The sequence below is a fragment of the Anolis carolinensis genome, unplaced genomic scaffold (assembly GCF_035594765.1).
Source record: "Anolis carolinensis isolate JA03-04 unplaced genomic scaffold, rAnoCar3.1.pri scaffold_7, whole genome shotgun sequence".
Lineage (NCBI taxonomy): Eukaryota > Metazoa > Chordata > Lepidosauria > Squamata > Dactyloidae > Anolis > Anolis carolinensis.
Window position 1 is genome coordinate 31,129,199 of NW_026943818.1, and position 27,500 is coordinate 31,156,698.

The 27,500-nt window shown below is 43.1% G+C and overlaps 2 protein-coding genes across 3 annotated transcripts in view; one reads left to right on the forward strand and one right to left on the reverse strand.

The window, feature by feature from the left end:
* The first annotated feature begins 6,120 nt into the window (after positions 1-6,120).
* Positions 6,121-21,372, forward strand: LOC134293349 (occludin-like). Of its 2 annotated transcripts, none has more exons than XM_062960685.1 (8): positions 6,121-6,535; positions 9,071-9,749; positions 12,157-12,315; positions 12,731-12,861; positions 12,953-13,138; positions 16,923-17,094; positions 19,015-19,056; positions 21,119-21,372. In XM_062960685.1, the coding sequence occupies exons 2-8, from the start codon at positions 9,084-9,086 to the stop codon at positions 21,218-21,220; spliced, it is 1,458 nt and encodes a 485-aa protein (XP_062816755.1). In that variant the 5' UTR covers positions 6,121-6,535; positions 9,071-9,083; the 3' UTR covers positions 21,221-21,372. The 2 variants fall into 2 exon arrangements, with proteins under 2 accessions (XP_062816755.1, XP_062816754.1); XM_062960684.1 differs by having other exon boundaries at positions 6,123-6,535; positions 12,725-12,861.
* A 2-nt stretch (positions 21,373-21,374) lies between these two features.
* Positions 21,375-27,500, reverse strand: part of timm44 (translocase of inner mitochondrial membrane 44) — a 30,581-nt gene continuing 24,455 nt past the window's right edge. Inside the window, exons 11-13 of the mRNA XM_062960686.1 lie at positions 26,851-26,940; positions 23,091-23,201; positions 21,375-21,724 (exon numbers count right to left, since the gene is read on the reverse strand). Of these exons, the coding sequence (XP_062816756.1) occupies positions 21,605-21,724; positions 23,091-23,201; positions 26,851-26,940 (321 nt within the window). The 3' untranslated portion in view covers positions 21,375-21,604. The remainder of the gene's footprint in view (positions 21,725-23,090; positions 23,202-26,850; positions 26,941-27,500) is intronic.

Genomic DNA, 27,500 nt, shown 5'->3' on the forward strand with positions numbered 1-27,500 from the left:
TAAGTATATACATGTGAAATTTTATATATATATATATATATATATATATATATATATGATTCTAATAAGCCATCAGTTGTAAGACGCACACTCATTTCACCAAAAGAAAAAAGTGTGTGTATATATATATATAAAATACCATATATATATATATATATATATATATATATATATATATATATATATATATATATAATGTATATGCAATAATACTATATATAATACTAAATACTATCTGAGATATATATATATACACTACATATATAATACTAAATAATACCATATATATATATATATACTACATATATAATACTAAATAATACCATATAATATATATATATATATCTCATATATAATACTAAATAATACCATATATATACACTACATATACAATACTAAATAATACCATATATATATATCATATATGTACATAATACTATATATATATATATATATATATATATATATATATATATATATATATATATATATAACTAATGATATATATATATGTAATAATATTATATACAATATAAAATAATACTATATATATATGACATATATATAAAATACTATAATACTAAATGCTATGAGATATATCTACTGTATATACACTATATAATACTATATATGAGATGTATACACTATATATAATACTAAATAATACTACATATATGAGATATACTGTATATAATAATGCTATATATATAATACTAAATACTATATTTGTGAGATATATACATATGTAATAAGACTATATATAATACTATATATATGATAAGTATATGTGTGTATGTATGTATGTGTATGTATGTGTGTATATATATATATATATATATATATATATATATATATATATATATATATATAAAATGGGATTATATATATATAATGGGATGATAGGGATGATATGGGAAGACGGCGACCGTATGCAAAAACAAACACAAACAATATGCAAATCATAGACGGAAAAAGCCACCTAATAGTAGTAGTAATAATAATAATAATATTAATACTAATAATAGGATGACCTTCCTTGGACCTTTTAAATGGGATTTTTGGGCGACGGAATATTTCTTCATAGAAATATATGCGATTTTTTTCGGATTCTATTTTTCTCTCTACAAGTGTTTTCTGTACACTGCTTATTATTATTATTATTATTATTATTATTATTATTATGTATTATTATTATTATCATTATTATAATGTATGCCGACGAATGACCGATTAATAAAAGGCTCCTCCTTCCTTGACCCGCGTCTCTGCAAAATAGATATATTTATGTCCACTATGGGTTATTATGATATTATAATAAAATATTAAAAATATTAATAAAATATTTAAAAATATATATTTAAAATATTAATATTTATTAATATTAATATTTTAAAATATTAAAATATTAATATTTATGAAAATATATTTATTTATGTTGATTTTTCCATCGGAGAAAAGTCTATAGACTTTTCTTATGTTTAACTTCGTCCCTGGTTTAATGTTTAACTCGACCGGCGTCCGATAAGCAACTGAGTTCGAGGTTATTATTATTATTTTATTAAATATATATATATTATACGATTTTCTGGCTGATGACGGACAGACGGGGTGATCGGAAAGGATCCCCGCCGATCCCGGACCTGAAATCGGATCCAGCCTGGTGAGTATCTCCGCTAAAGACATGACGCCAACTGTCATTTAGTCCCTTCCATCTCCCGACAAAGAAATTCTTGTCTCGTGAGAACCGCCTCGATCCCGTCTTCCGTTTCCACCTGCTTTCCCCCGTCAAACGGGTGTCTAAGCCTCGTTCCAACTGTCACTTTGTCCCCTCCATCTCCCGACAAAGATAGGACGACGTCAACTGTCATTTTGTCCCCTCCATCTCCCGACAAAGATATCATTCCAACTGTCACTTCGTCCCCTCCATCTCCCGACAAAGATATCATTCCAACTGTCATTTTGTCCCCTCCCGACAAAGATATCATTCCAACTGTCACTTTGTCCCCTCCATCTCCCAACAAAGATATGTTTCCAACTGTCATTTTGTCCCCTCCATCTCCCAACAAAGATATGTTTCCAACTGTCATTTTGTCCCCTCCATCTCCCGAGAAAGATATCATTCCAACTGTCATTTTGTCCCCTCCCTTCCATCTCCCGAGATATATGATGAAGCCAACTGTCATTTCATCCCCTTCATCTCCCAACAAATATATAATGACACAAACTGTCACTGTGTTCCCTCCATCTCCCAAAGATATGACGACGCCAACTGTCATTTTGTCCCCTCCATCTCCCGACAAAGGTATGCCAATGCCAACTGTCAGTTTGTCTCCTCCATCTCTCAACAAAGATATGATTCCAACTGTCACTTCATCTCCTTCATATCCCGACAAATATATGATACCAACTGTCATTTCGTCTCCTCCATCTCCTAACAAAGTTAGGACGATGCCAACTGTCACTTCGTCTCCTCCATCTCCCAATAAAGATATGATGCCAACTGTCACTTCGTCCCCTCCATCTCCGGACAAAGATATGACAACGCCAACTGTCACTTCATCTTCTCCATCTCCGGACAAAGATATGACAACGGCAACTGTCACTTCGTCCCCTCCATCTCCGGACAAAGTTATGACGACGCCAACTGCCACTTCGTCTCCTCCGCCGGTCTACGAGGCCCGAGAGGAGTCCTACCGGCGGAAATATTCCCACCTGCGCTCCACCGCGGGCCTCTTGCGCCTGCTCTCCGGCCTGGAGCTGCTCCTGGGCGGCCTGGTCTTCGCGTGCGTGGCGGCCTACATCCAGAAGGACAACCAGTGGAACCAGTTGTACCGCAGCTCCTTCGTGCCGTATACTGGTTTCGGTGGTTATTATGGTGCTTATTACGGCCCGATGAGCCCCTTTGTGCTGGCGGTGGCCGGGCTGTGCTGGCTGCTGACCGTGGTGCTGCTGGGCCTGGGCTGGACCACCTACCACCGGGTGGTCCTCGTGGTGGCCCGCTGGTGGCCGCCGGCCCAGGCCGGGCTCAACCTGCTGATGGCGCTCTTGTACCTGGCGGCCGCCCTCGCCTACCTCAACGGGGTGCGGCGCGTGGGGCTCTGCGACTCCGCCCTGGCCCTCAACCCACTCCTGGGGGGGCTCTGCCGGGTGGGCGGAGGCCAAGTGGCAGCCCTGCTCTTCCTCTTCCTCAACGCCGGGCTCTACTTCACCGGGGCGATCCTCGGGATCCTCACCCGACGGGATCCTCGTCCTAGACGGAAGCCCGGCATCATCAGCGAGAAGCTTTATGTCGAGTTCCAGACGCAGGCACCGCTTTTGAGCTCCGCCCACCGGAGGGTCGGGTTTTCGGAGACCCCCACCTGCGCCGTCCCCGCTGGACGAGCCCCCCGACCACACCTGGTCCCCGACTACGTACTGTGAGTATATAATAATAATAATAATAAGGAACCCCAGAGGCCATCTAGTCCAACCCCCAAATATAATAATAATAATAATAATAATAATAATAATAATAATAATAATAATAATAATAATAGGGACCCCCAAAGGCCATCTAGTCCAACCCCCATATATATAATATATATTTGCAGGAAGTATCCGGCCATTGTGACGCAGGCCGACCGGGAGAGATACAAAGCGGTCTTCGCTGACCAATACGCCGAGTACAAAGAGCTGTCCGGCGACCTCCGGGCGGCTCAACGGCGCTTCCGGGAACTGGGTGCACTGATGCACCGACTGCCACGCCGATGTCCGGAGCAGAGCCGGGTCTCGGCCGTCCGGCGGCTGTACCGGAGCAAGAAGAAGGTGAGACCCTGCCCACACCATCCTCCTCCTCATCTATAATAATAATAATAATAATAGTAATAATAATAATAACAAAAATCAGAAACTCCTCAAAGCACAGCAGACAAAAAAAACCAGTACAAGAAAACCGCACTACAAACTAGAGCAGAATCAGTACAAGAAAACCGCACTACAAACTAGAGCAGTATCAGTACAAGAAAACCGCACTACAAACTAGAGCAGAATCAGTACAAGAAAACTGCACTACAAACTAGAGCAGAATCAGTGCAAGAAAACCGCACTACAAACTAGAGCAGAATCAGTACAAAGAAAACCGCACTACAAACTAGAGCAGAATCAGTACAAAAAAACCGCACTACAAACTAGAGCAGAATCAGTACAAAGAAAACCGCACTACAAACTAGAGCAGAATCAGTACAAAAAAACCGCACTACAAACTAGAGCAGAATCAGTACAAGAAAACCGCACTACAAACTAGAGCAGCATCTGTACAAGAAAACCGCACTACAAACTAGAGCAGGATCTGTACAAGAAAACCGCACTACAAACTAGAGCAGAATCAGTACAAGAAAACCGCACTACAAACTAGAGCTGACAGCTGGCACAACAAAACATGGCATGGAAAGTTCCTTGACAAAATTGAAGGAAAAGCTGAGAAGGAGAAGACCTGTCTATCTTCTTTGCTGTGTCATATATTAATAATAATAATAATAATAATAATAATAATAATAATAATAATAATATTTCCTTTGCCAGGATCCGGCCTTCCTGGAGAAACGGGAGCGATGCGACTACCTGCGGAGGAAACTCACCCACATCAAGGCCCAGATCCACGCTTTCGACCACGAGGCCAGCGAGAAGGCCTCCGTCCACCTATAGGAGCCATAGGGGAGCCTTCATAATGTATAGATGCCATAATAAAGACCTGATTACACGTAGATGCCATAGGAGAGCCTAGATAATGTTTAGATGCTGTACGAGACTCCTGCTTATATGTAGATGCCGTAGGAGAGCCCTGATAATGTATAGATGCTATAGGAGAGCTTTAATGATATATAGATGCTGTAGGGGAGTCCCGATAATGCATAGATGCTATAGGAGAGTCTTCATAATATATAGATGCTACAGGAGAGCTTTCATGATACGTAGATGCTATAGGAGATTCCTGATAATATATAGATGCCGTAGGAGAGTCCTGATAATATATAGATGTCTTATTAATACATAGGTGCTATAGGAGAGTTCATTATATATAGATGCTACAGGAGAGCTTACATGATACATAGATGCTATAGGAGATTACTGATTATATATAGATGCCGTAGGAGAGTCCTGATAATATATAGATGTCTTATTAATACATAGATGCCATGGGAGAGTCCTGATAATATATAGATGCTCTAGGAGAGTCTTCATAATACATAGATGCTATAGGTGAGCCTTCATAATACATATATGTCATAGGAGAGTCTTGATTATACGTAGATGCCACAGGAAAGTCTTGATAATGTATAGATGCTATAGAAGAATCTTGATAATGTATACATGCCATAGGAGAGTCCAGATAATATACAGATGCCATAGGATTGTCATGATAACATATAGATGTCTTAATAATGCATAGATGCCATAGGAGGGTCCTGATAATATATTGATGCTATAGGAGACTCCTGATAATGTTTAGATGCTATAGGAGAGTCCTGATAATGTATAGATGCTATAGGAGAGTCCTGATAATGTATGGATGATATAGAAGAGTCCTTATAATACATAGGTGTTTTAGGAGAGTCCTGTTCGCACACAGATGCTATAGGAGAGTCCTGATGATGTATAGATGCTATAGGAGACTCCTGATAATGTATAGATGCTATAGGAGAGTCCTGATGATGCATAGATGCTACAGGAGAGCTCTGATAATGTATGGATGCTATAGGAGAGTCCTGATAATACATAGGTGCTTTAGAAGAGTCTTGTTCGCACATAGATGCTATAGGAGAGTCCTGATGATGCATAGATGCTACAGGAGAGCTCTGATAATGTATGGATGCTATAGGAGAGTCCTGATAATACATAGGTGCTTTAGAAGAGTCCTGTTTGCACATAGATGCTATAGGAGAGTCCTGATGATGCATAGATGCTACAGGAGAGCTCTGATAATGTATGGATGCTATAGGAGAGTCCTGATAATACATAGGTGCTTTAGAAGAGTCCTGTTTGCACATAGATGCCATAGGAGAGTCCTGATAATGTATGGATGCTATAGGGGAGTCAGGATAACGTCTAGACGCCCTGCAAACGGGTCCTTTTACGGCCAGGTCTGTGTCTCCAGGTGCCGGAGCCCTGACGCAGGTCCTTTGGGGCCCGGTCTCTCCTTTTCCTGGCGGATTAAAAGCTCAGGACTTGGGCTCGGAGTTTTGTTTATGAGAAAATATGGGGGTTTTTTTGTGCCCGTCCGGCGAGGCGGAAGGAAAGGGTCCCGGTCCCGGCAGGAGGGCGGCCCGGTAATCCCTTCCCTTGGCACCCGCGTCCCATGATTATTTACGCTCCGAGTAATGATTAATCCCGCGGCCGTTGGGAAAATAGCCCAAGGTGTGCCTCGGCCTCCTCCGTATCTCGGGAAGGAGGAGGAGGAGAAAACCACGGGTATTTAATCTTCCCGGCTCGGAAATCCCGCAATCGCAGCCGTCGGAAGCCATGGAGGAGTCGCAGGCCGGAGGGGACGAGTAGCAAGGTAAACACGGGCAAACACAACGTATAGAATCTATATATTATCTACCTATTAGATCCTAGGGGTTGCTATTCATATATAGATGCGAGAGGAGAGTCCTGATCATGTATAGATGGGGTAGGAGGGTCCCGATAATGTATAGATACTATAAGGGAGTCCTGATAATGTATAGATGCTATAGGGGAGTCCTGATAATGTATATAGGGGAGTCCTGATAATGTATAGATGCTATAGGAGAGTCCCAGTAATATATAGATCTAAGGGAGTCCTGATAATGCATAGGTACTATAAGAGAGTCCTGATAATGTGTAGATGATACAGGGGAGTCCTGGTAATATATAGGTGCTATAGGAGAGTCCTGATAATGTATAGATGCTATAGGAGAGTCCCAATAATGTATAGATACTGTAGGAGAGTCCCAATAATATATACATGCTATAAGGGAATCCCGATAATGCATAGATGCTATAAGGGAGTCCTGATAATGTGCAATGATATAGGGGAGTCCTGATAATGTATAGATAGCATAGGACTCCCTTATATCCTGATAATGTATAGATGCTATAAGGGAGTCCTGATAATGTGCAATGATATAGGGGAGTCCTGATAATGTATAGATACCATAGGAGAGTCCTGATAATGTATAGATGCTATAAGGGAGTCCTGATAATGTACAGATGCCATAGGAGAGTCCCAATAATATATAGATGCTACAAGGGAGTCCTGATAATGTATAGATGATATAGGGGAGTCCTGGTAATATATAGGTGCTGTAGGGGAGTCCTGATAATGTACAATGATATAGGAGAGTCCTGATAATGTATACATGCCGTAGGAGAGTCTTCATAATATGTAGATGCTATAACGGAGTCCTGGTAATATATAGGTGCTATAAGAGAGTCCTGATGATGTATAGATACTATAAGGGAGTCCTGATAATGTATAGATGCTATAGGGAAGTCCCAATAATGTATAGGTACTACAAGGGAGTCCCAATAAAGTATGGATGCTATAGGAGAGTCCCAATAATATATAGATGCTACAAGGGAGTCCAGATAGTATATAATGTATAGAATCTATATATTATATACATTTTAGGTTCTAGGGATTGCTATTAATATATAGATGCGATAGGAGAGTCCCAATAATGTATAGATACTATAAGGGAGTCCTGATAATGTATAGATGCCATAGGAGAGTCCTGATAATGTATAGTTGCTGTAGGAGAGTCCCAATAATATATAGATGCTATAAGGGAGTCCTGATAGTGTATAGATGCTACAAAGGAGTCCTGATAATGTATACATGCCATAGAAGAGTCCCAATAATATATAGATGCTACAAGGGAGTCCCGATAATATATAGATGCCATAGGAGAGTCCGAACAATGTATAGATGCTATAGGGGAGTCCTGATGATGTACAGATGCCGTATATGCCATATAGATGCATCCACGAACCTGAGGAAGAAAGGCTCCCACATGTTGCCTTTGGAAGGAAGGAATTTGGCCGGCCTCGCCAGGCCCCGGACGGCGAGAAAGGCGCCCATTGTTTCCTTCCCAGATAATTATGATTATTTGTTGCCGTCTCGAAACTCAAGGTCTCGGCCAAAAGGACGGGGAGGTGAGCCAGTTTATTGTGCAGTTCGTAGCGTTCCCAGTCCTTCCAGCCCAGGTCCGTCATTCATGGGAAAGTGACTGAAGGCACTGCAAATCCCATCATCCGTGGTCCATCCTCCCCCAAACCGCAACAGGATGTAGAGTGGGTCGTGGGGGTTATGTGTACCAAGTTTGGTCCAGGTCCATCATTCGTGTGGGTCACAATAATCTCTGGAAGGGAGCGAAGGTACTACAAATCCCATCATCCATAGTCCACCCTCCCCAAATCATACCAGGATGTAGAGTGGGTCATGGAGGTTATGTGTACCAAGTTTGGTCCAGATCCATCATTCGTGTGGGTCACAATAATCTCTGGAAGGGAGCGAAGGTACTACAAATCCCATCATCCATAGTCCATCCTCCCCCAAACTTCACCAGGACGTAGAGTGGGTCATGGAGGTTATGTGTACCAAGTTTGATCCAGGTCCATCATTTGTGTGGGTCACAATAATCTCTGGAAGGGAGCGAAGGCACTACAAATCCCATCATCCATAGTCCATCCTCCCCCAAACCGCAACAGGATGTAGAGTGGGTCGTGGGGGTTATGTGTACCAAGTTTGATCCAGGTCCATCATTTGTGTGGGTCACAATAATCTCTGGAAGGGAGCGAAGGTACTACAAATCCCATCATCCGTGGTCCATTGTCCCCCAAACTTCACCAGAATGTAGAGTGGGTCATGGGGGTTGTGTGTGCCAAGTTTCGCCCCGGTCTCTCATTCGTAATGGTCGTAGTAGTCTCTGGAAGTGAGTGAAGGTACTACAAATCCCATCATCCATAGTCCATCCTCCCCCAAATTGCATCAGGACGTAGAGTGGGTCGTGGAGGTTGTGTGTGCCAAGTTTGGTCCCGGTCCGTCACTCCTCCGTGTTTCTCTGGCCAGGTTTCCGGTGACGATGTTCGGCGCTCAACCCGCGTACGAGCCGGATCCGGCCGAGTGGGCCTCGCGCTCGTTCTACGGGGGGGCGGAGGGGTCCCCGTCGCAGCCCTTCTACCGGTGGAACTCCCCGCCGGGCCTGGTGCGCGTCCTGGAGGGCGTGGGGCTGCTCCTCTGCCTGGTCACCTTCGCCTGCGCGGCCTCCACGCTGGCCTGGGACTACGGCGGCTACGGCAGCGGCTACTACGGCATGGGCGGCTATGGCATGGGCTACGGCAGCGGCTACTACGGGGGCGGCTACGGCATGGGCTACTACGGGGCCACGCTGACCCCGCGCTCGGCCAACGGCTTCATGGTGGCGGTGTCGGCGCTCTGCTTCCTGGCCCTGGTGGGCCTGGCCGGGGCCGGGTTCACCCGCTCGCCCTCCGTCCGCTCCCGCCGCTTCTTCCTGGCCACGCTCGCCCTGTGTGCGGTCCTGGCGGCGGCCGTGGCCGTGGCCTCGGTGGTGTACGTGGTGGGGGTCAACCCGCGCTCCCAGATGTACGGCAGCGGCGGATACTACTACGGCGGGGGGGGCGCCAACCCCATGCTGGCCCTCTGCAACCAGGCCTACGCCGCCGGAACCAGTGGCGCCGGGTACATCAACCAGTACCTCTACCACTACTGCGTGGTCGACCCACAGGAGGTAAGCGTTGCAACGATCCCCGGATCGTATTGGCCTCCTTCGCCGCAGCGTCACACTCCTGGCTCATCCACGGCTCAAGGTTTAGTGTCGTCCATCCATACACCACTCATCCCCATCATCCATCCGTACCCCATTGTCGCTTCCCTCCATCTAGAATTACATCCCTATAATTGCATTTGTCTCTTTCGCTGCAGCATCACACCTTTGGCTCATATCTATATATCTATCTATCTGTTATGTTATCTATTATGTGGCTTCCTGCTGGTGCTGCTCCTGTGCAGGATCTGCTTCTTTGCAATAACAATAATAATATAATAATAATGATGATGATAATGCTCTGCATGATCTGCTTCTTTGCAATAATAATAATAATAATAATATTAATAATAATAATTGCAGGTGATTGCCATGGTGTGTGGCTTCCTGCTGGTGCTGCTCCTGTGCGGGATCTGCTTCTTTGCAATAACAATAATAATAATAATATAATAATAATAATTATGATGATAATGCTCTGCATGATCTGCTTCTTTGCAATAATAATAATAATAATAATAATAATATTAATAATAATAATTGCAGGTGATTGCCATGGTGTGTGGCTTCCTGCTGGTGCTGCTCCTGTGCGGGATCTGCTTCTTTGCAATAACAATAATAATAATATAATAATAATAATGATGATGATAATGCTCTGCATGATCTGCTTCTTTGCAATAATAATAATAATAATAATAATATAATAATAATAATGATGATAATGCTCTGCATGATCTGCTTCTTTGCAATAATAATAATAATAATATAATAATAATAATGATGATAATGCTCTGCATGATCTGCTTCTTTGCAATAACAATAATAATAATAATAATAATATTAATAATAATAATTGCAGGTGATTGCCATGGTGTGTGGCTTCCTGCTGGTGCTGCTCCTGTGCGGGATCTGCTTCTTTGCAATAACAATAATAATAATAATATAATAATAATAATATTAATAATAATAATTGCAGGCGATTACCATGGTGTGTGGCTTCCTGCTGGTGCTGCTCCTGTGCGGGATCTGCTTCTTTGCAATAATAATAATATTATAATAATAATGATGATGATGATAATGCTCTGCATGATCTGCTTCTTTGCAATAATAATAATAATATAATAATAATAATAATTGCAGGCGATTGCCATGGTGTGTGGCTTCCTGCTGGTGCTGCTCCTGTGCGGGATCTGCTTCTTTGCAATAATAATAATATAATAATAATAATGATGATGATGATAATGCTCTGCATGATCTGCTTCTTTGCAATAATAATAATATTAATAATATTAATAATAATAATTGCAGGCGATTGCCATGGTGTGTGGCTTCCTGCTGGTGCTGCTCCTGTGCGGGATCTGCTTCTTTGCAATAATAATAATATAATAATAATAATGATGATGATGATAATGCTCTGCATGATCTGCTTCTTTGCAATAATAATAATAATAATAATATTAATAATAATAATTGCAGGCGATTGCCATGGTGTGTGGCTTCCTGCTGGTGCTGCTCCTGTGCGGGATCTGCTTCTTTGCAATAATAATAATATAATAATAATAATGATGATGATGATAATGCTCTGCATGATCTGCTTCTTTGCAATAATAATAATAATAATAATAATATTAATAATAATAATTGCAGGCGATTGCCATGGTGTGTGGCTTCCTGCTGGTGCTGCTCCTGTGCGGGATCTGCTTCTTTGCAATAACAATAATAATAGTAATATAATAATAATGATGATGATAATGCTCTGCATGATCTGCTTCTTTGCAATAATAATAATAATAATAATAATAATAATAATAATAATAATAATAATTGCAGGCGATTGCCATGGTGTGTGGCTTCCTGCTGGTGCTGCTCCTGTGCGGGATCTGCTTCTTTGCAATAACAATAATAGTAATATAATAATAATGATGATGATAATGCTCTGCATGATCTGCTTCTTTGCAATAATAATAATAATAATAATAATAATAATAATAATAATTGCAGGCGATTGCCATGGTGTGTGGCTTCCTGCTGGTGCTGCTCCTGTGCGGGATCTGCTTCTTTGCAATAACAATAATAATAATAATATAATAATAATGATGATGATAATGCTCTGCATGATCTGCTTCTTTGCAATAATAATAATAATAATAATAATAATAATAATAATTGCAGGCGATTGCCATGGTGTGTGGCTTCCTGCTGGTGCTGCTCCTGTGCGGGATCTGCTTCTTTGCAATAATAATAATAATAATAATAATATAATAATAATAATAATAATAATGATGATAATGCTCTGCATGATCTGCTTCTTTGCAATAATAATAATAATAATATAATAATAATAATAATAATAATAATAATGATTGCTTGGCAGGCGATTGCCATGGTGTGTGGCTTCCTGCTGGTGCTGCTCCTGTGCGGGATCTGCTTCTTTGCGCACAAGACCCGTCAGAAGATGTGGCGCTACGGGAAGAACAACATCTTCTGGGACCGGCCGCCCGCTTTCCCGGAGGGGCCCAACGTCGAGGAGTGGGTGAGTTCTGCCCGGGGCGCCCAGAGGCCATCTAGACCCACCCACCCACTGCCTGGCCTCTACCCTCCTTTGTTTGTCCTTCTATTCTGATTCACAATCACATTCCACCTTATCGGCCGAGAGCAGAGAGAAGAATAAATACATTTATTTCGCTGTTTGCTTATGATAGGCGCCGGTTTCGGTCCCGTGAATCATTAAGCCGCGAGTGCGAGAGACGCCTTTCCCAAAGAATAAAAAATATGTATCATTATATCATTATTTATAATATTGCTTTATTATATTATTATTGGTATATGATATTATTAATATTCTTTTATATTATATTTATTATGTTATTATAATTAATACTGTATAATTAATGTTCTTTTATATTATAATTATATTATTGATTATTATTTATTCTTCTGAGGTGAAGAACGTGAACGGGGTGAGCAGCACCCACGAGGAGACGGCCACCCTGGCCTATTCGGAGAAGCCCCCCAGCCCTTCCCATGCGCCCCCCGGCCCCACTGACGCCCACTACCACGCCCGGGAATCCCCCAGCAGGTCGGTGGGCAATGGTGGGAGTTGGGATCGCATTGGCCTTTGCTGCTGCTGCACCACCCTCCGGGCTCACGTCCCGCGCTTCTCCTCCCAGCCCTTGGCCCCAAGGGAGCGTGGAGGAGCCGGCCAGCGGACCCTCGGCCCGGAAGGGGAGGCGGTGGCCTCGGGGTCGGCACGTGCGGAGCCCCCAGACGGCGGCGGAGGAGGAGTCCCAGGACGAGACCGACGGCACCGTGGCCCCCGAGTCCGGGGAGGAGCGGGACCCCGACCCCTGGAGCAGGTGAATGGCCCCCCCGCTCGTCTCCCGCCCCCTTGACCCACACACCCCCGCTTCCGCTGACCCGACCGTGTGTCCCCCCCCCCGGTCCCCCCCCACAGCCTGTACCCGACGGCACCACGGCCCCCGAGTCCGGGGAGGAGCGGGACCCCGACCCCTGGAGCAGGTGAATGGCCCCCCGCTCGTCTCCCGCCCCCCTTGACTCACACACCCCAGTTCCGCTGACCCGACCGTGTGTCCCCCCCCCCGGTCCCCCCCCACAGCCTGTACCCGACGGCACCGTGGCCCCCGAGTCCGGGGAGGAGCGGGACCCCGACCCCTGGAGCAGGTGAATGGCCCCCCGCTCGTCTCCCGCCCCCCTTGACCCACACACCCCGCTTCCGCCGACCCGACCGTGTCCCCCCCCCCCGGTCCCCCCCCACAGCCTGTACCCGACAGCACCGCGGCCCCCGAGTCCGGGGAGGAGCGGGACCCCGACCCCTGGAGCAGGTGAATGGCCCCCCGCTCGTCTCCCGCCCCCTTGACCCACACACCCCGCTTCCGCTGACCCGACCGTGTGTCCCCCCCCCGGTCCCCCCCCACAGCCTGTACCCGACGGCACCGTGGCCCCCGAGTCCGGGGAGGAGCGGGACCCCGACCCCTGGAGCAGGTGAATGGCCCCCCGCTCGTCTCCCGCCCCCCTTGACCCACACACCCCGCTTCCGCCGACCCGACCGTGTCCCCCCCCCCGGTCCCCCCCCACAGCCTGTACCCGACAGCACCGCGGCCCCCGAGTCCGGGGAGGAGCGGGACCCCGACCCCTGGAGCAGGTGAATGGCCCCCCGCTCGTCTCCCGCCCCCTTGACCCACACACCCCGCTTCCGCTGACCTGACCGTGTGTCCCCCCCCGGTCCCCCCCCACAGCCTGTACCCGACGGCACCGTGGCCCCCGAGTCCGGGGAGGAGCGGGACCCCCGACCCCTGGAGCAGGTGAATGGCCCCCCGCTCGTCTCCCGCCCCCCTTGACCCACACACCCCGCTTCCGCCGACCCGACCGTGTCCCCCCCCCCGGTCCCCCCCCACAGCCTGTACCCGACAGCACCGCGGCCCCCGAGTCCGGGGAGGAGCGGGACCCCGACCCCTGGAGCAGGTGAATGGCCCCCCGCTCGTCTCCCGCCCCCTTGACCCACACACCCCGCTTCCGCTGACCCGACCGTGTGTCCCCCCCCCGGTCCCCCCCCACAGCCTGTACCCGACGGCACCACGGCCCCCGAGTCCGGGGAGGAGCGGGACCCCGACCCCTGGAGCAGGTGAATGGCCCCCCGCTCGTCTCCCGCCCCCTTGACCCACACACCCCGCTTCCGCCGACCCGACCGTGTCCCCCCCCCCCGGTCCCCCCCCACAGCCTGTACCCGACAGCACCGCGGCCCCCGAGTCCGGGGAGGAGCGGGACCCCGACCCCTGGAGCAGGTGAATGGCCCCCCGCTCGTCTCCCGCCCCCTTGACCCACACACCCCGCTTCCGCTGACCCGACCGTGTGTCCCCCCCCCCCGGTCCCCCCCCACAGCCTGTACCCGACGGCACCGTGGCCCCCGAGTCCGGGGAGGAGCGGGACCCCGACCCCTGGAGCAGGTGAATGGCCCCCCGCTCGTCTCCCGCCCCCCTTGACCCACACACCCCGCTTCCGCCGACCCGACCGTGTCCCCCCCCCCCGGTCCCCCCCCCCACAGCCTGTACCCGACAGCACCGCGGCCCCCGAGTCCGGGGAGGAGCGGGACCCCGACCCCTGGAGCAGGTGAATGGCCCCCCGCTCGTCTCCCGCCCCCTTGACCCACACACCCCGCTTCCGCTGACCCGACCGTGTGTCCCCCCCCCCGGTCCCCCCCCACAGCCTGTACCCGACGGCACCGTGGCCCCCGAGTCCGGGGAGGAGCGGGACCCCGACCCCTGGAGCAGGTGAATGGCCCCCCGCTCGTCTCCCGCCCCCCTTGACCCACACACCCCGCTTCCGCCGACCCGACCGTGTCCCCCCCCCCGGTCCCCCCCCACAGCCTGTACCCGACAGCACCGCGGCCCCCGAGTCCGGGGAGGAGCGGGACCCCGACCCCTGGAGCAGGTGAATGGCCCCCCGCTCGTCTCCCGCCCCCTTGACCCACACACCCCGCTTCCGCTGACCCGACCGTGTGTCCCCCCCCCGGTCACCCCCCACAGCCTGTACCCGACGGCACCACGGCCCCCGAGTCCGGGGAGGAGCGGGACCCCGACCCCTGGAGCAGGTGAATGGCCCCCCGCTCGTCTCCCGCCCCCCTTGACTCACACACCCCAGTTCCGCTGACCCGACCGTGTCCCCCCCCCCCCCGGTCCCCCCCCACAGCCTGTACCCGACGGCACCGCGGCCCCCGAGTCCGGGGAGGAGCGGGACCCCGACCCCTGGAGCAGGTGAATGGCCCCCCGCTCGTCTCCCGCCCCCCTTGACTCACACACCCCAGTTCCGCTGACCCGACCGTGTCCCCCCCCCCCGGTCCCCCCCCACAGCCTGTACCCGACGGCACCGCGGCCCCCGAGTCCGGGGAGGAGCGGGACCCCGACCCCTGGAGCAGGTGAATGGCCCCCCGCTCGTCTCCCGCCCCCCTTGACTCACACACCCCAGTTCCGCTGACCCGACCGTGTCCCCCCCCCGGTCCCCCCCCACAGCCTGTACCCGACGGCACCGCGGCCCCCGAGTCCGGGGAGGAGCGGGACCCCGACCCCTGGAGCAGGTGAATGGCCCCCCGCTCGTCTCCCGCCCCCCTTGACTCACACACCCCAGTTCCGCTGACCCGACCGTGTCCCCCCCGGTCCCCCCGCACAGCCTGTACCCGACGGCACCACGGCCCCCGAGTCCGGGGAGGAGCGGGACCCCGACCCCTGGAGCAGGTGAATGGCCCCCCGCTCGTCTCCCGCCCCCCTTGACTCACACACCCCAGTTCCACTGACCCGACCGTGTCCCCCCCCCCCGGTCCCCCCCCACAGCCTGTACCCGACGGCACCACGGCCCCCGAGTCCGGGGAGGAGCGGGACCCCGACCCCTGGAGCAGGTGAATGGCCCCCCGCTCGTCTCCCGCCCCCCTTGACCCACACACCCCGCTTCCGCTGACCCGACCGTGTGTCCCCCCCCGGTCCCCCTGCACAGCCTGTACCCGACGGCACCACGGCCCCCGAGTCCGGGGAGGAGCGGGACCCCCGACCCCTGGAGCAGGTGAATGGCCCCCCGCTCGTCTCCCGCCCCCCTTGACTCACACACCCCAGTTCCGCTGACCCGACCGTGTCCCCCCCCGGTCCCCCCGCACAGCCTGTACCCGACGGCACCACGGCCCCCGAGTCCGGGGAGGAGCGGGACCCCGACCCCTGGAGCAGGTGAATGGCCCCCCGCTCGTCTCCCGCCCCCCTTGACCCACACACCCCGCTTCCGCTGACCCGACCGTGTGTCCCCCCCCGGTCCCCCTGCACAGCCTGTACCCGACGGCACCACGGCCCCCGAGTCCGGGGAGGAGCGGGACCCCGACCCCTGGAGCAGGTGAATGGCCCCCCGCTCGTCTCCCGCCCCCTTGACCCACACACCCCGCTTCCGCTGACCCGACCGTGTCCCCCCCCGGTCCCCCCCCACAGCCTGTACCCGACGGCACCACGGCCCCCGAGTCCGGGGAGGAGCGGGACCCCGACCCCTGGAGCAGGTGAATGGCCCCCCACTCGTCTCCCACCCCCCTTGACCCACACACCCCGGTTCCACTGACCCGACCATGTCCCCCCCCCCGGTCCCCCCCCACAGCCTGTACCCGGCCATCACCTCGGACGGGGCCCGGCAGAGATACAAGGAGGAGTTTGACGCCAACCTCCGGCGCTACAAGCAGCTCTGCGCCCAGATGGACACCCTCACCGACCACATCCAGCAGCTCAGCAAGGAGCTCGACCTCCTCCAAGAAGGAAGCACCCAGTACCAGGTGGGTGACAGGGGGGTCCGGGTGGTCAGGGGTCACCGGGGTCCATCGGGGACAGACATACCATTATCATCATCATCACCATTATTACTATCATCATCATCATCACTGGGGTCAGCAGAACCATTATTATTATTATTATTATTATTATTATTATCAGCAAGGAGCTCGACCTCCTCCAAGAAGGAAGCACACAGTACCAGGCAGGTCCCGGGGGTCCCGGGGTCAATTATTATTACCATTATCATTATTGCAGTCAATCAGGATCAGCAGTATTATTATTATTATTATTATTGTGTTGGGCGTACCATTATCATCATTATCATTATTATTATTATCACCATTATTACTATCATCATCATCTCCACCATTATTATTATTATTATTATTATTATTGTGTTGGGCGTACCATTATCATCATTTTCATTATTATTATTATCACCATTATTACTATCATCATTATCATTATTATTATTATTGTTGTTGTTGTGTTGGGCATACCATTATCATCATTATCATTATTATTATTATCACCATTATTATCATCATCATCATCATCAGCAGCAGCAGCATCATCATTATTATTATTATTATTATTGTTGTTGTGTTGGGCGTACCATTATCATTATTTTCATTATTATTATCATCACCATTATTACTATCATCATCACCATTATTATTATTATTGTTGTTGTTGTGTTGGGCATACCATTATCATCATTATCATTATTATTATTATCACCATTATTATCATCATCATCATCAGCAGCAGCAGCAGCATCACCATTATTATTATTATTATTATTGTTGTGTTGGGCGTACCATTATCATCATTATCATTATTATTATCACCATTATTATCATCATCATCAGCAGCAGCAGCATCACCATTATTATTATTATTATTATTATTGTTGTTGTTGTGTTAGGCGTACCATTATCATCATTATCATTATTATTATTATCACCATTATTACTATTATCAGCAGCAGCAGCAGCATCACCATTATTATTATTATTATTATTGTGTTGGGTGTACCATTATCATCATTATCATTATTATCACCATTATTACTATCATCATCATCATCATCATCAGCATCACAATTATTATTATTATTGTGTTGGTTGTGCCATTATCATTATCATCATCATTATTATTATCACCATTATTACTATCATAATCATCACTATATTATTATTATTATTATCACCATCATCATCATCATTATTGGGGTCAGTCAAGATCAGCAGTACCATTATTATTATTATTATTATTATTATTATTATTATTATTATTATTATTATGTTGGACATACCATTATGATCATTATCATTATTATTAATATCGTCATCATCATCATTATTGGGGTCAGTCAGGATCAGCAGTACCATTATTATTATTATTATTATTATTATTATTATTATGTTGGACATATCATTATCATCATTATCATTATTATTATTATTATTGTGTTGAACGTACCATTATTATTATTATTATTAATATTCTTGTGTTGGACATAACATTATCATCACCATTATTATTATCACCATTATTACTATCATCATAATCACTATATTATTTTTATAACTATCATCATCATCATCATTATTATTGCAGTCAATCAGGATCAGCAGTACCATTATTATTATTATTATTATTATTATTATTATTATTATTATTAATATTCTTGTGTTGGACGCACCATTATCTTCATTAGCATTATTATTATTATCACCATTATTACTATGATCATCATATATATTATTATTATTATATTATATAATCATCATCAATATATTATTATTATCACTATCATCACAATTATTAGGGTCAGTTAGGATCACCAATAATAATAAGAATAATAATGCATTTGCAAGGGGAGGCAGGTAACAAATAAAATACTACTATTATTTTAGGGAGTTGCTGAAGAATACAACCGCCTGAAAGATTTGAAGCGCGTGAGTATCTCCTTATTACTACTACTACTATTATTAATACATTATTATTAAATCAAATATGAAATAAATGTTGCCTATTATTATAATACCCGCAAAATAACCAGAAACTTATTATAATTAAATAAAACACAAAATATATATGCCTTAGTATTATTAAAAACTACTATTATTAAATCATTACTATATTTATTATGTTATAATACATGTATAATAAATCATTATATTTATTCTAAGATCTTATAAGCATATTATTAAATTCTAATATTATTAAATAAAATCTGAAATAAATATGCCTCAATACTATTAAATAAAATATGGACTAGATATGCCTCGATACTATTAAAATGTTATTAAATATTTATATACTGTATACATAAACATATACAGCAGAGTCTCACTTATCCAAGCCTCGCTTATCCAAGGTTCTGGATTATCCAAGCCATTTTTGTAGTCAATGTTTTGAATACATCGTGATATTTTGGTGCTAAATTCGTAAATTACAACATAACATTACTGCGTATTAAACTACTTTTTCTGTCAAATTTGTTGTACAACATGATGTTTTGGTGCTGAATTTGTAAAATCTTAACCTAATTTGATGTTTAATGGGCTTTTCCTTAATCCCTCCTTATTATCCAAGATATTCACTTATCCAAGCTTCCGCCAGCCCGTTTAGCTTGGATAAGTGAGACTCTACTGTAATTATTATATATATTATTATGTATATGTAACTATATATATATGTAATTATATATATATATATATATATAATATTATTCGTTATTATAACATAACATACTTATCATATTAAATATATATATTATTATATATATAATAAAATACTATATTTATTACAACATAATATACTTATATTAAATATATAAAATACTATTATTAAATTTTATTAAAGAATATTGTTATTAAATCTAATACGAAATAGATATGCCTTGATACTAATATATATATATATATATATATATGTATAATAAATTATCATATTTACTATATTATAATTACATATATTAAAGACTATCGTTGTTAAATCTAATACGAAATAGATATGCCTTGATACTATTAAATATATATATATATAATTATCATATTTATTATATTATCATTATGTATATTAAATACTATTTTTTATTAAATCTAATACAAAATAGACATGCCTCGATACTATTAAATTATATATATATATATAATAAATTATCATATTTACTATATTATAATTATGTATATTAAATTATATATATCATTATCATATTTACTATATTATAATTACATATATTAAATACTATTGTTATTAAATCTAATATGAAATAGATATGCCTTGATACTATTAAATATATATATAGAATTATCATATTTATTATATTATAATTATGTATAATATTAAATTATATATATATAATTATCATATTTACTATATTATAATTACATATATTAAATACTATTGTTATTAAATCTAATATGAAATAGATATGCCTTGATACTATTAAATATATATATATATAATTATCATATTTATTATATTATAATGTATAATATTAAATACTATTGTTATTAAATCTAATACAAAATAAATATGCCTATACATATATATATAATTATATTTATTATATTAAAATTATGTATAATATTAAATACTACTGTTATTAAATCTAATATGAAATAGATATGCCTTGATACTATTAAATATATATATATATATAATTATCATATTTATTATATTATAATATATAATATTAAATACTATTGTTATTAAATCTAATATGAAATAGATATGCCTTGATACTATTAAATATATATATATATATATAATTATCATATTTATTATATTATAATATATAATATTAAATACTATTGTTATTAAATCTAATACAAAATAGATATGCCAATATATATATATATATAATTATCATATTTATTATATTAAAATTATGTATAATATTAAATACTACTGTTATTAAATCTAATATGAAATAGATATGCCTTAATACTATTAAAATATTATTAAATAATAATAACTAATTAAGTACCTGGCTATTAATTATGTGCGCAGGCGCCCGACTACCAGGCCATGAAGATGGAGAGCCGGTCTTTGCGGAAGAAGCTCTTCCACATCAAGCGCATGGTCAGCGAGTATGACAAGTGCCGGGGATGACGGACGGACGGACACACGGACGGACGTCAAGTCAACCATAGTCCCGCCTCCGGGAAAGATCGACCAATCACCTGCCTTGGATTTTTTGTACAACGTTTTGAGCCTCAGCTTCCTGCACGAAAGTGATTAAAAAACAAAACCTTGTATAGAAATGGAAGCCTTAATTGCCTTGTTTATGTTGAGACCGGGTCCGGCCTCCATCCGCGGAAGGAAGGGACAAAAAAAGGTTTTCCTCTACGCCGACGATGGCGCCATCACCGCACAGACAGAAGCAGGTCCATTGGCTTCAGTGTCCGGCCCCGGCCCAAGCCCCGCCCTCCGAGGGGGCGTGTCCGATCCCGGGAGGGGCCGCCAAGAGCTGTCCATCCGTCCGTGCGTCCATCCTCATAGGATCTGCTCGGTGCTGGAGGCGGAGATGTCCAGCAGGCGCCAGGCGGCCAGAGGGTCTGGCTCCTCCAGGTCGCGGCACAAGGCCCACACGTACAGCATGCGCAGCACCTTCCCCTGACACAACAACAACAACAACAACAACATCATTATTATTCACACAAACACACACACATATATATATATACACAGAATAATTATACATATAATATATATATATATACACACACACACGATATATATATATACATACATTTATTATTATACACAACAACAACAACATCATTATTATTATTTACACAAACACACACACATATATATATATACACAGAATAATTATACATATAATATATATATATATACACACACACACGATATATATATATACATACATTTATTATTATACACAACAACAACAACATCATTATTATTATTTACACAAACACACACACATATATATATATACACAGAATAATTATACATATAATATATATATATATACACACACACACACGATATATATATATACATACATTTATTATTATACACAACAACAACATCATTATTATTATTTACACAAACACACACACATATATATATATACACAGAATAATTATACATATAATATATATATATATATATATACACACACAATATATATATATACATACATTTATTATTATACACAACAACAACATCATTATTATTATTTACACAAACACACACACACATATATATATACACAGAATAATTATACATATAATATATATATATATATATATATACACACACACAATATATATATACATACATTTATTATTATACAAACACACACTATATATATATACATACATTTATTATTATTATACACACACACACATATATATATATATATATACACACACACGCAATATATATATACATACATTTATTATTATACACACACACACATACAGTAGAGTCTCACTTATCCAACACTCGCTTATCCAACGTTCTGGATTATCCAACGCATTTTTGTAGTCAATGTTTTCAATATATCGTGATATTTTGGTGCTAAATTCGTAAATACAGTCATTACGACATAGCATTACTGCATATTGAACTATTTTTTCTGCCAAATTTGTTGCCTAACATGATGTTTTGGTGCTTAATTTGTAAAGTCATAACCTAATTTGATGTTTAATAGGCTTTTCCTTAATGCCTTCTTATTATCCAACATATTCGCTTATCCAACATTCTGCTGGCCCGTTTATGTTGGATAAGTGAGACTCTACTGTATATATATATATATATATACACATAAGAATATGTGTATATTATACTTATATATACACAGAACTATAATATATATATACACACACACACACACACACACAGAAAAATAGTAATTATATTTATATATACAGAATAATAATAGTAGTAATAATAATAATAACCCTGTGGAAATATAAGAATATAAACTAGAGGGGGGGGGGGTACTCACGGGGTCTCCTTCGACGAGCTCTCCCTTGGGGCCCTTGATCTCCATGACCAGCTGGGCCTGGAAGGTGATGATCAGCACCGGGCCCTGCTCCATCATCTTGCCCATCGCCAGCTGCAGCAGCAGCAGCAGGAACCACAACAACAACAACAACAACAACAACAACAAGGAGACCATCAACACCAGAACCTTAGGCCTGAGGGCCCCTTAGACCAGGGCTCCTCAAACTTTTTAAGCCGAGGGCCGGTCCACAATCCTTCAGACTGTTGAGGGGCCGGATTATCATTTGGAAAAAAAAAATACAAACAAATTCCGATGCACACTGCACATGGGACTGGGAAGTTTAGCACTTGGCCTTTGGTGTTTCGTAGGCGCAAAAGAGACCTGGGCCCTTGGTGTTGGGTTGGCATTGGGACTGGGAAGTCTTGGCACTCGTAATTTTGGAAATTTTGGCATTGGGTTGCCATTGGGACTGGGAAGTTTAGCACTTGGCCTTTGGTGTTTCGTAGGCGCAAAAGAGACCTGGGCCCTTGGTGTTGGGTTGGCATTGGGACTGGGAAGTCTTGGCACTCGTAATTTTGGAAATTTTGGCATTGGGTTGCCATTGGGACTGGGAAGTTTAGCACTTGGCCTTTGGTGTTTCGTAGGCGCAAAAGAAACCTGGGCCCTTGGTGTTGGGTTGGCATTGGGACTGGGAAGTCTTGGCACTCGTAATTTTGGAAATTTTGGCATTGGGTTGCCATTGGGACTGGGAAGTTTAGCACTTGGCCTTTGGTGTTTCGTAGGCGCAAAAGAGACCTGGGCCCTTGGTGTTGGGTTGGCATTGGGACTGGGAAGTCTTGGCACTCGTAATTTTGGAAATTTTGGCATTGGGTTGCCATTGGGACTGGGAAGTTTAGCACTTGGCCTTTGGTGTTTCGTAGGCGCAAAAGAGACCTGGGCCCTTGGTGTTGGGTTGGCATTGGGACTGGGAAGTCTTGGCACTCGTAATTTTGGAAATTTTGGCATTGGGTTGCCATTGGGACTGGGAAGTTTAGCACTTGGCCTTTGGTGTTTCGTAGGCGCAAAAGAAACCTGGGCCCTTGGTGTTGGGTTGGCATTGGGACTGGGAAGTCTTGGCACTCGTAATTTTGGAAATTTTGGCATTGGGTTGCCATTGGGACTGGGAAGTTTAGCACTTGGCCTTTGGTGTTTCGTAGGCGCAAAAGAGACCTGGGCCCTTGGTGTTGGGTTGGCATTGGGACTGGGAAGTCTTGGCACTCGTAATTTTGGAAATTTTGGCATTGGGTTGCCATTGGGACTGGGAAGTTTAGCACTTGGCCTTTGGTGTTTCGTAGGCGCAAAAGAAACCTGGGCCCTTGGTGTTGGGTTGGCATTGGGACTGGGAAGTCTTGGCACTCGTAATTTTGGAAATTTTGGCATTGGGTTGCCATTGGGACTGGGAAGTTTAGCACTTGGCCTTTGGTGTTTCGTAGGCGCAAAAGAGACCTGGGCCCTTGGTGTTGGGTTGGCATTGGGACTGGGAAGTCTTGGCACTCGTAATTTTGGAAATTTTGGCATTGGGTTGCCATTGGGACTGGGAAGTTTAGCACTTGGCCTTTGGTGTTTCGTAGGCGCAAAAGAAACCTGGGCCCTTGGTGTTGGGTTGGCATTGGGACTGGGAAGTCTTGGCACTCGTAATTTTGGAAATTTTGGCATTGGGTTGCCATTGGGACTGGGAAGTTTAGCACTTGGCATTTGACCTCGGCCCTTGGCATTGGGTTGGCATGGGGACTGGGAAGTTTATAATATTATAATAATAGAATAGTATATTAAAGTAAGTATTATATATATATATATATATATATATATATATATATATAGGAAGCCTTGGCGTTGGGACCAGGAAGAATATCATAATATTATCATAATAGAATAGTCCATTACAATAAGTATAATAATAAAATATATATGGGAAGCCTTGGCGTTGGGTTGGCGTTGGGACCAGGAATAATATCATAATATTATCATAATAGAACCGTCTATTACAAAAAGTATAAGGGGGGATTTATGTATTACATTATAATATTATTATCAATATTATATGTATATACAATATATTATATCAGGGATCCCCCAACCTAAGGCCCGGGGGCCGGATGCGGCCCTCCAAGGTCATTTACCTGGCCCCCACCCTCAGTTTTATAATATAATATATTGTATATACATATAATATTGATAATAATATTATAATGTAATATAATAAAACACTAATAATAATACCATATAATAATATTAATTATATATTCTACATCTATATATATAAAAGAGTGATGGCATCATGGCGACCCACAAAACAACAAAACTACAGGCCCCCTAACCTCTAAATTTGACAACACAACCCATCATTCACGGCTCTAGGTTGATACAACAAAAAGAAAAGAAAAATAAAGTCCTAATTTGAGAGAGAGGAATAATTGCTTTTATCCAATTGCTGCCAGTTAGAAGGCTAAGCTCCTCCAACTTGGTCTCCTAGCAACCCAATAAAAAATAATAAAAACACTAAAAAATAATAAAAAACACTAAAAAATTAATACAATAAAATACTGTAATAACAGAAAATGACTAAAAATAATACAAGAAAATAATAAAATATAATAAATAAAAAGATAAACAGAGGCTGGATGGCCATCTGTCGGGGGTGCTATGAATGCGATTTCCTGCTTCTTGGCAGGGGGTTGGACTAGATGGCCCATGAGGTCTCTTCCAACTATATTAGTCTATGATTCTATGATTCTATAACTTACAATAAAATTAATAAAAAAATACAAATGTCAAATAAAAAATACACAACAATTTTTAACCAATACCACCACCACTTTGCCACAGCAACGCGTGGCCGGGCACAGCTAGTTACATATAATATTACTAATAATATTACGGTATAGTGGTATAGTTCAATATAGTAATATATAATGCTAATATTGTGCTATGCTAATAATATAATATATTGTATACACATATAATTTGTAAGCCACTCTGAGTCCCCTTTGGGGTCAGAAGGGTGTGATACAAATGTAGTAAATAAATGCAGTAAATAAATAAATAAATACATAAATTTTAGACTTGGGCTCGCCCGAAGTTTGAAATAACTTGAAGGCACACAACAACAACAACAACAACAACAACAACAACAATCCTAATTAACTTGACTATCTCATTGGCCAGAAGCAGGACCACACTTCCCATTGAAATCCTGATCAATGTATGTTGGTTAAAATTGTTTGTATTTTTAAATATTGTATTGTTCTTTCGTTGTTCTTGTTGTTGTTGTTTTTGCACTACAAATAAGACATGTGCAGTGTGCGCATCGGAATTTGTATTTTTTTTTCAAATGATAATCCGGCCCCCCAACTGTCTGAAGGATTGTGGACCGGCCCTCGGCTTAAAAAGTTATATTATAAAATATATATTATATTATATTTTATATATAATATTTATATATTTATATATAAAAAGTTTATATATAAAAAGTTATATTATAAAATTATATTATAAAACTGAGGGCAGGGGCCAGGTAAATGACCTTGGAGGGCCGCATCCGGCCCCCGGGCCTTAGTTTGGGGACCCCTGCCTTAGACCCTTAGGCAACAACAACAACAACAAGGCCATAAAAACTAGACCCTTAACAGTATAATAATAATAATAATAATAATAATAATAATAATAATAATAATTTTATTATTATTATTATAAATAAAAAAAAGTTTCATGGGTGGCTTACGTCAATGTTGTCAATGTCGAGGATCCTGGAATGGAACTGGAGTCCCATGGCCTTGGCCTGCTGGATGGGGTGCGCCAACTGGCTGTACGTCTGCAAACAAAGGCGGGAAACAAAGAAGATTGCCCCCAAAATTATATATATATATATATTTCAATAGATAATATATAGATACACACTCATTAATGACCATGGCAACAGCATCAACAACGTCCAAGTAGAGGGAAAACGGCAAAGTATGGGAATAACAACAACAACAACAAAGTGCAAGGACAGGGTAAATGGCAAGGTGTAAATAATATAATAATAATAATAATAATAATAATAATAATAATAATAATAATAATAATAATAAGGGAATCGTCATCATAACAATGACGACGACAACAACAAGGACAGGGAAAATGGCAAGATGTAAATAATATTATGATAAAATAATAATAATAATAATAATAATAATAATAATAATAATAATAATAATAATAAGGGAATCGTCATCATAACAATGACGACGACAACAACAAGGACAGGGAAAATGGCAAGATGTAAATAATATTATGATAAAGTAATAATAATAATAATAATAATAATAATAATAAGGGAATCGTCATCATAACAATGACGACGACAACAACAAGGACAGGGAAAATGGC

Bases quoted from the DNA above. Each gene is read 5' to 3' on its own strand.
- LOC134293349 (XM_062960684.1), top strand. From the start codon at position 9,084: ATGTTCGGCGCTCAACCCGCGTACGAGCCGGATCCGGCCGAGTGGGCC. The intron at 12,862-12,952 runs GTCGGTGGGCAA...TTCTCCTCCCAG, and splicing joins GCCCGGGAATCCCCCAGCAG to CCCTTGGCCCCAAGGGAGCG. The intron at 17,095-19,014 runs GTGGGTGACAGG...CTATTATTTTAG, and splicing joins AAGGAAGCACCCAGTACCAG to GGAGTTGCTGAAGAATACAA.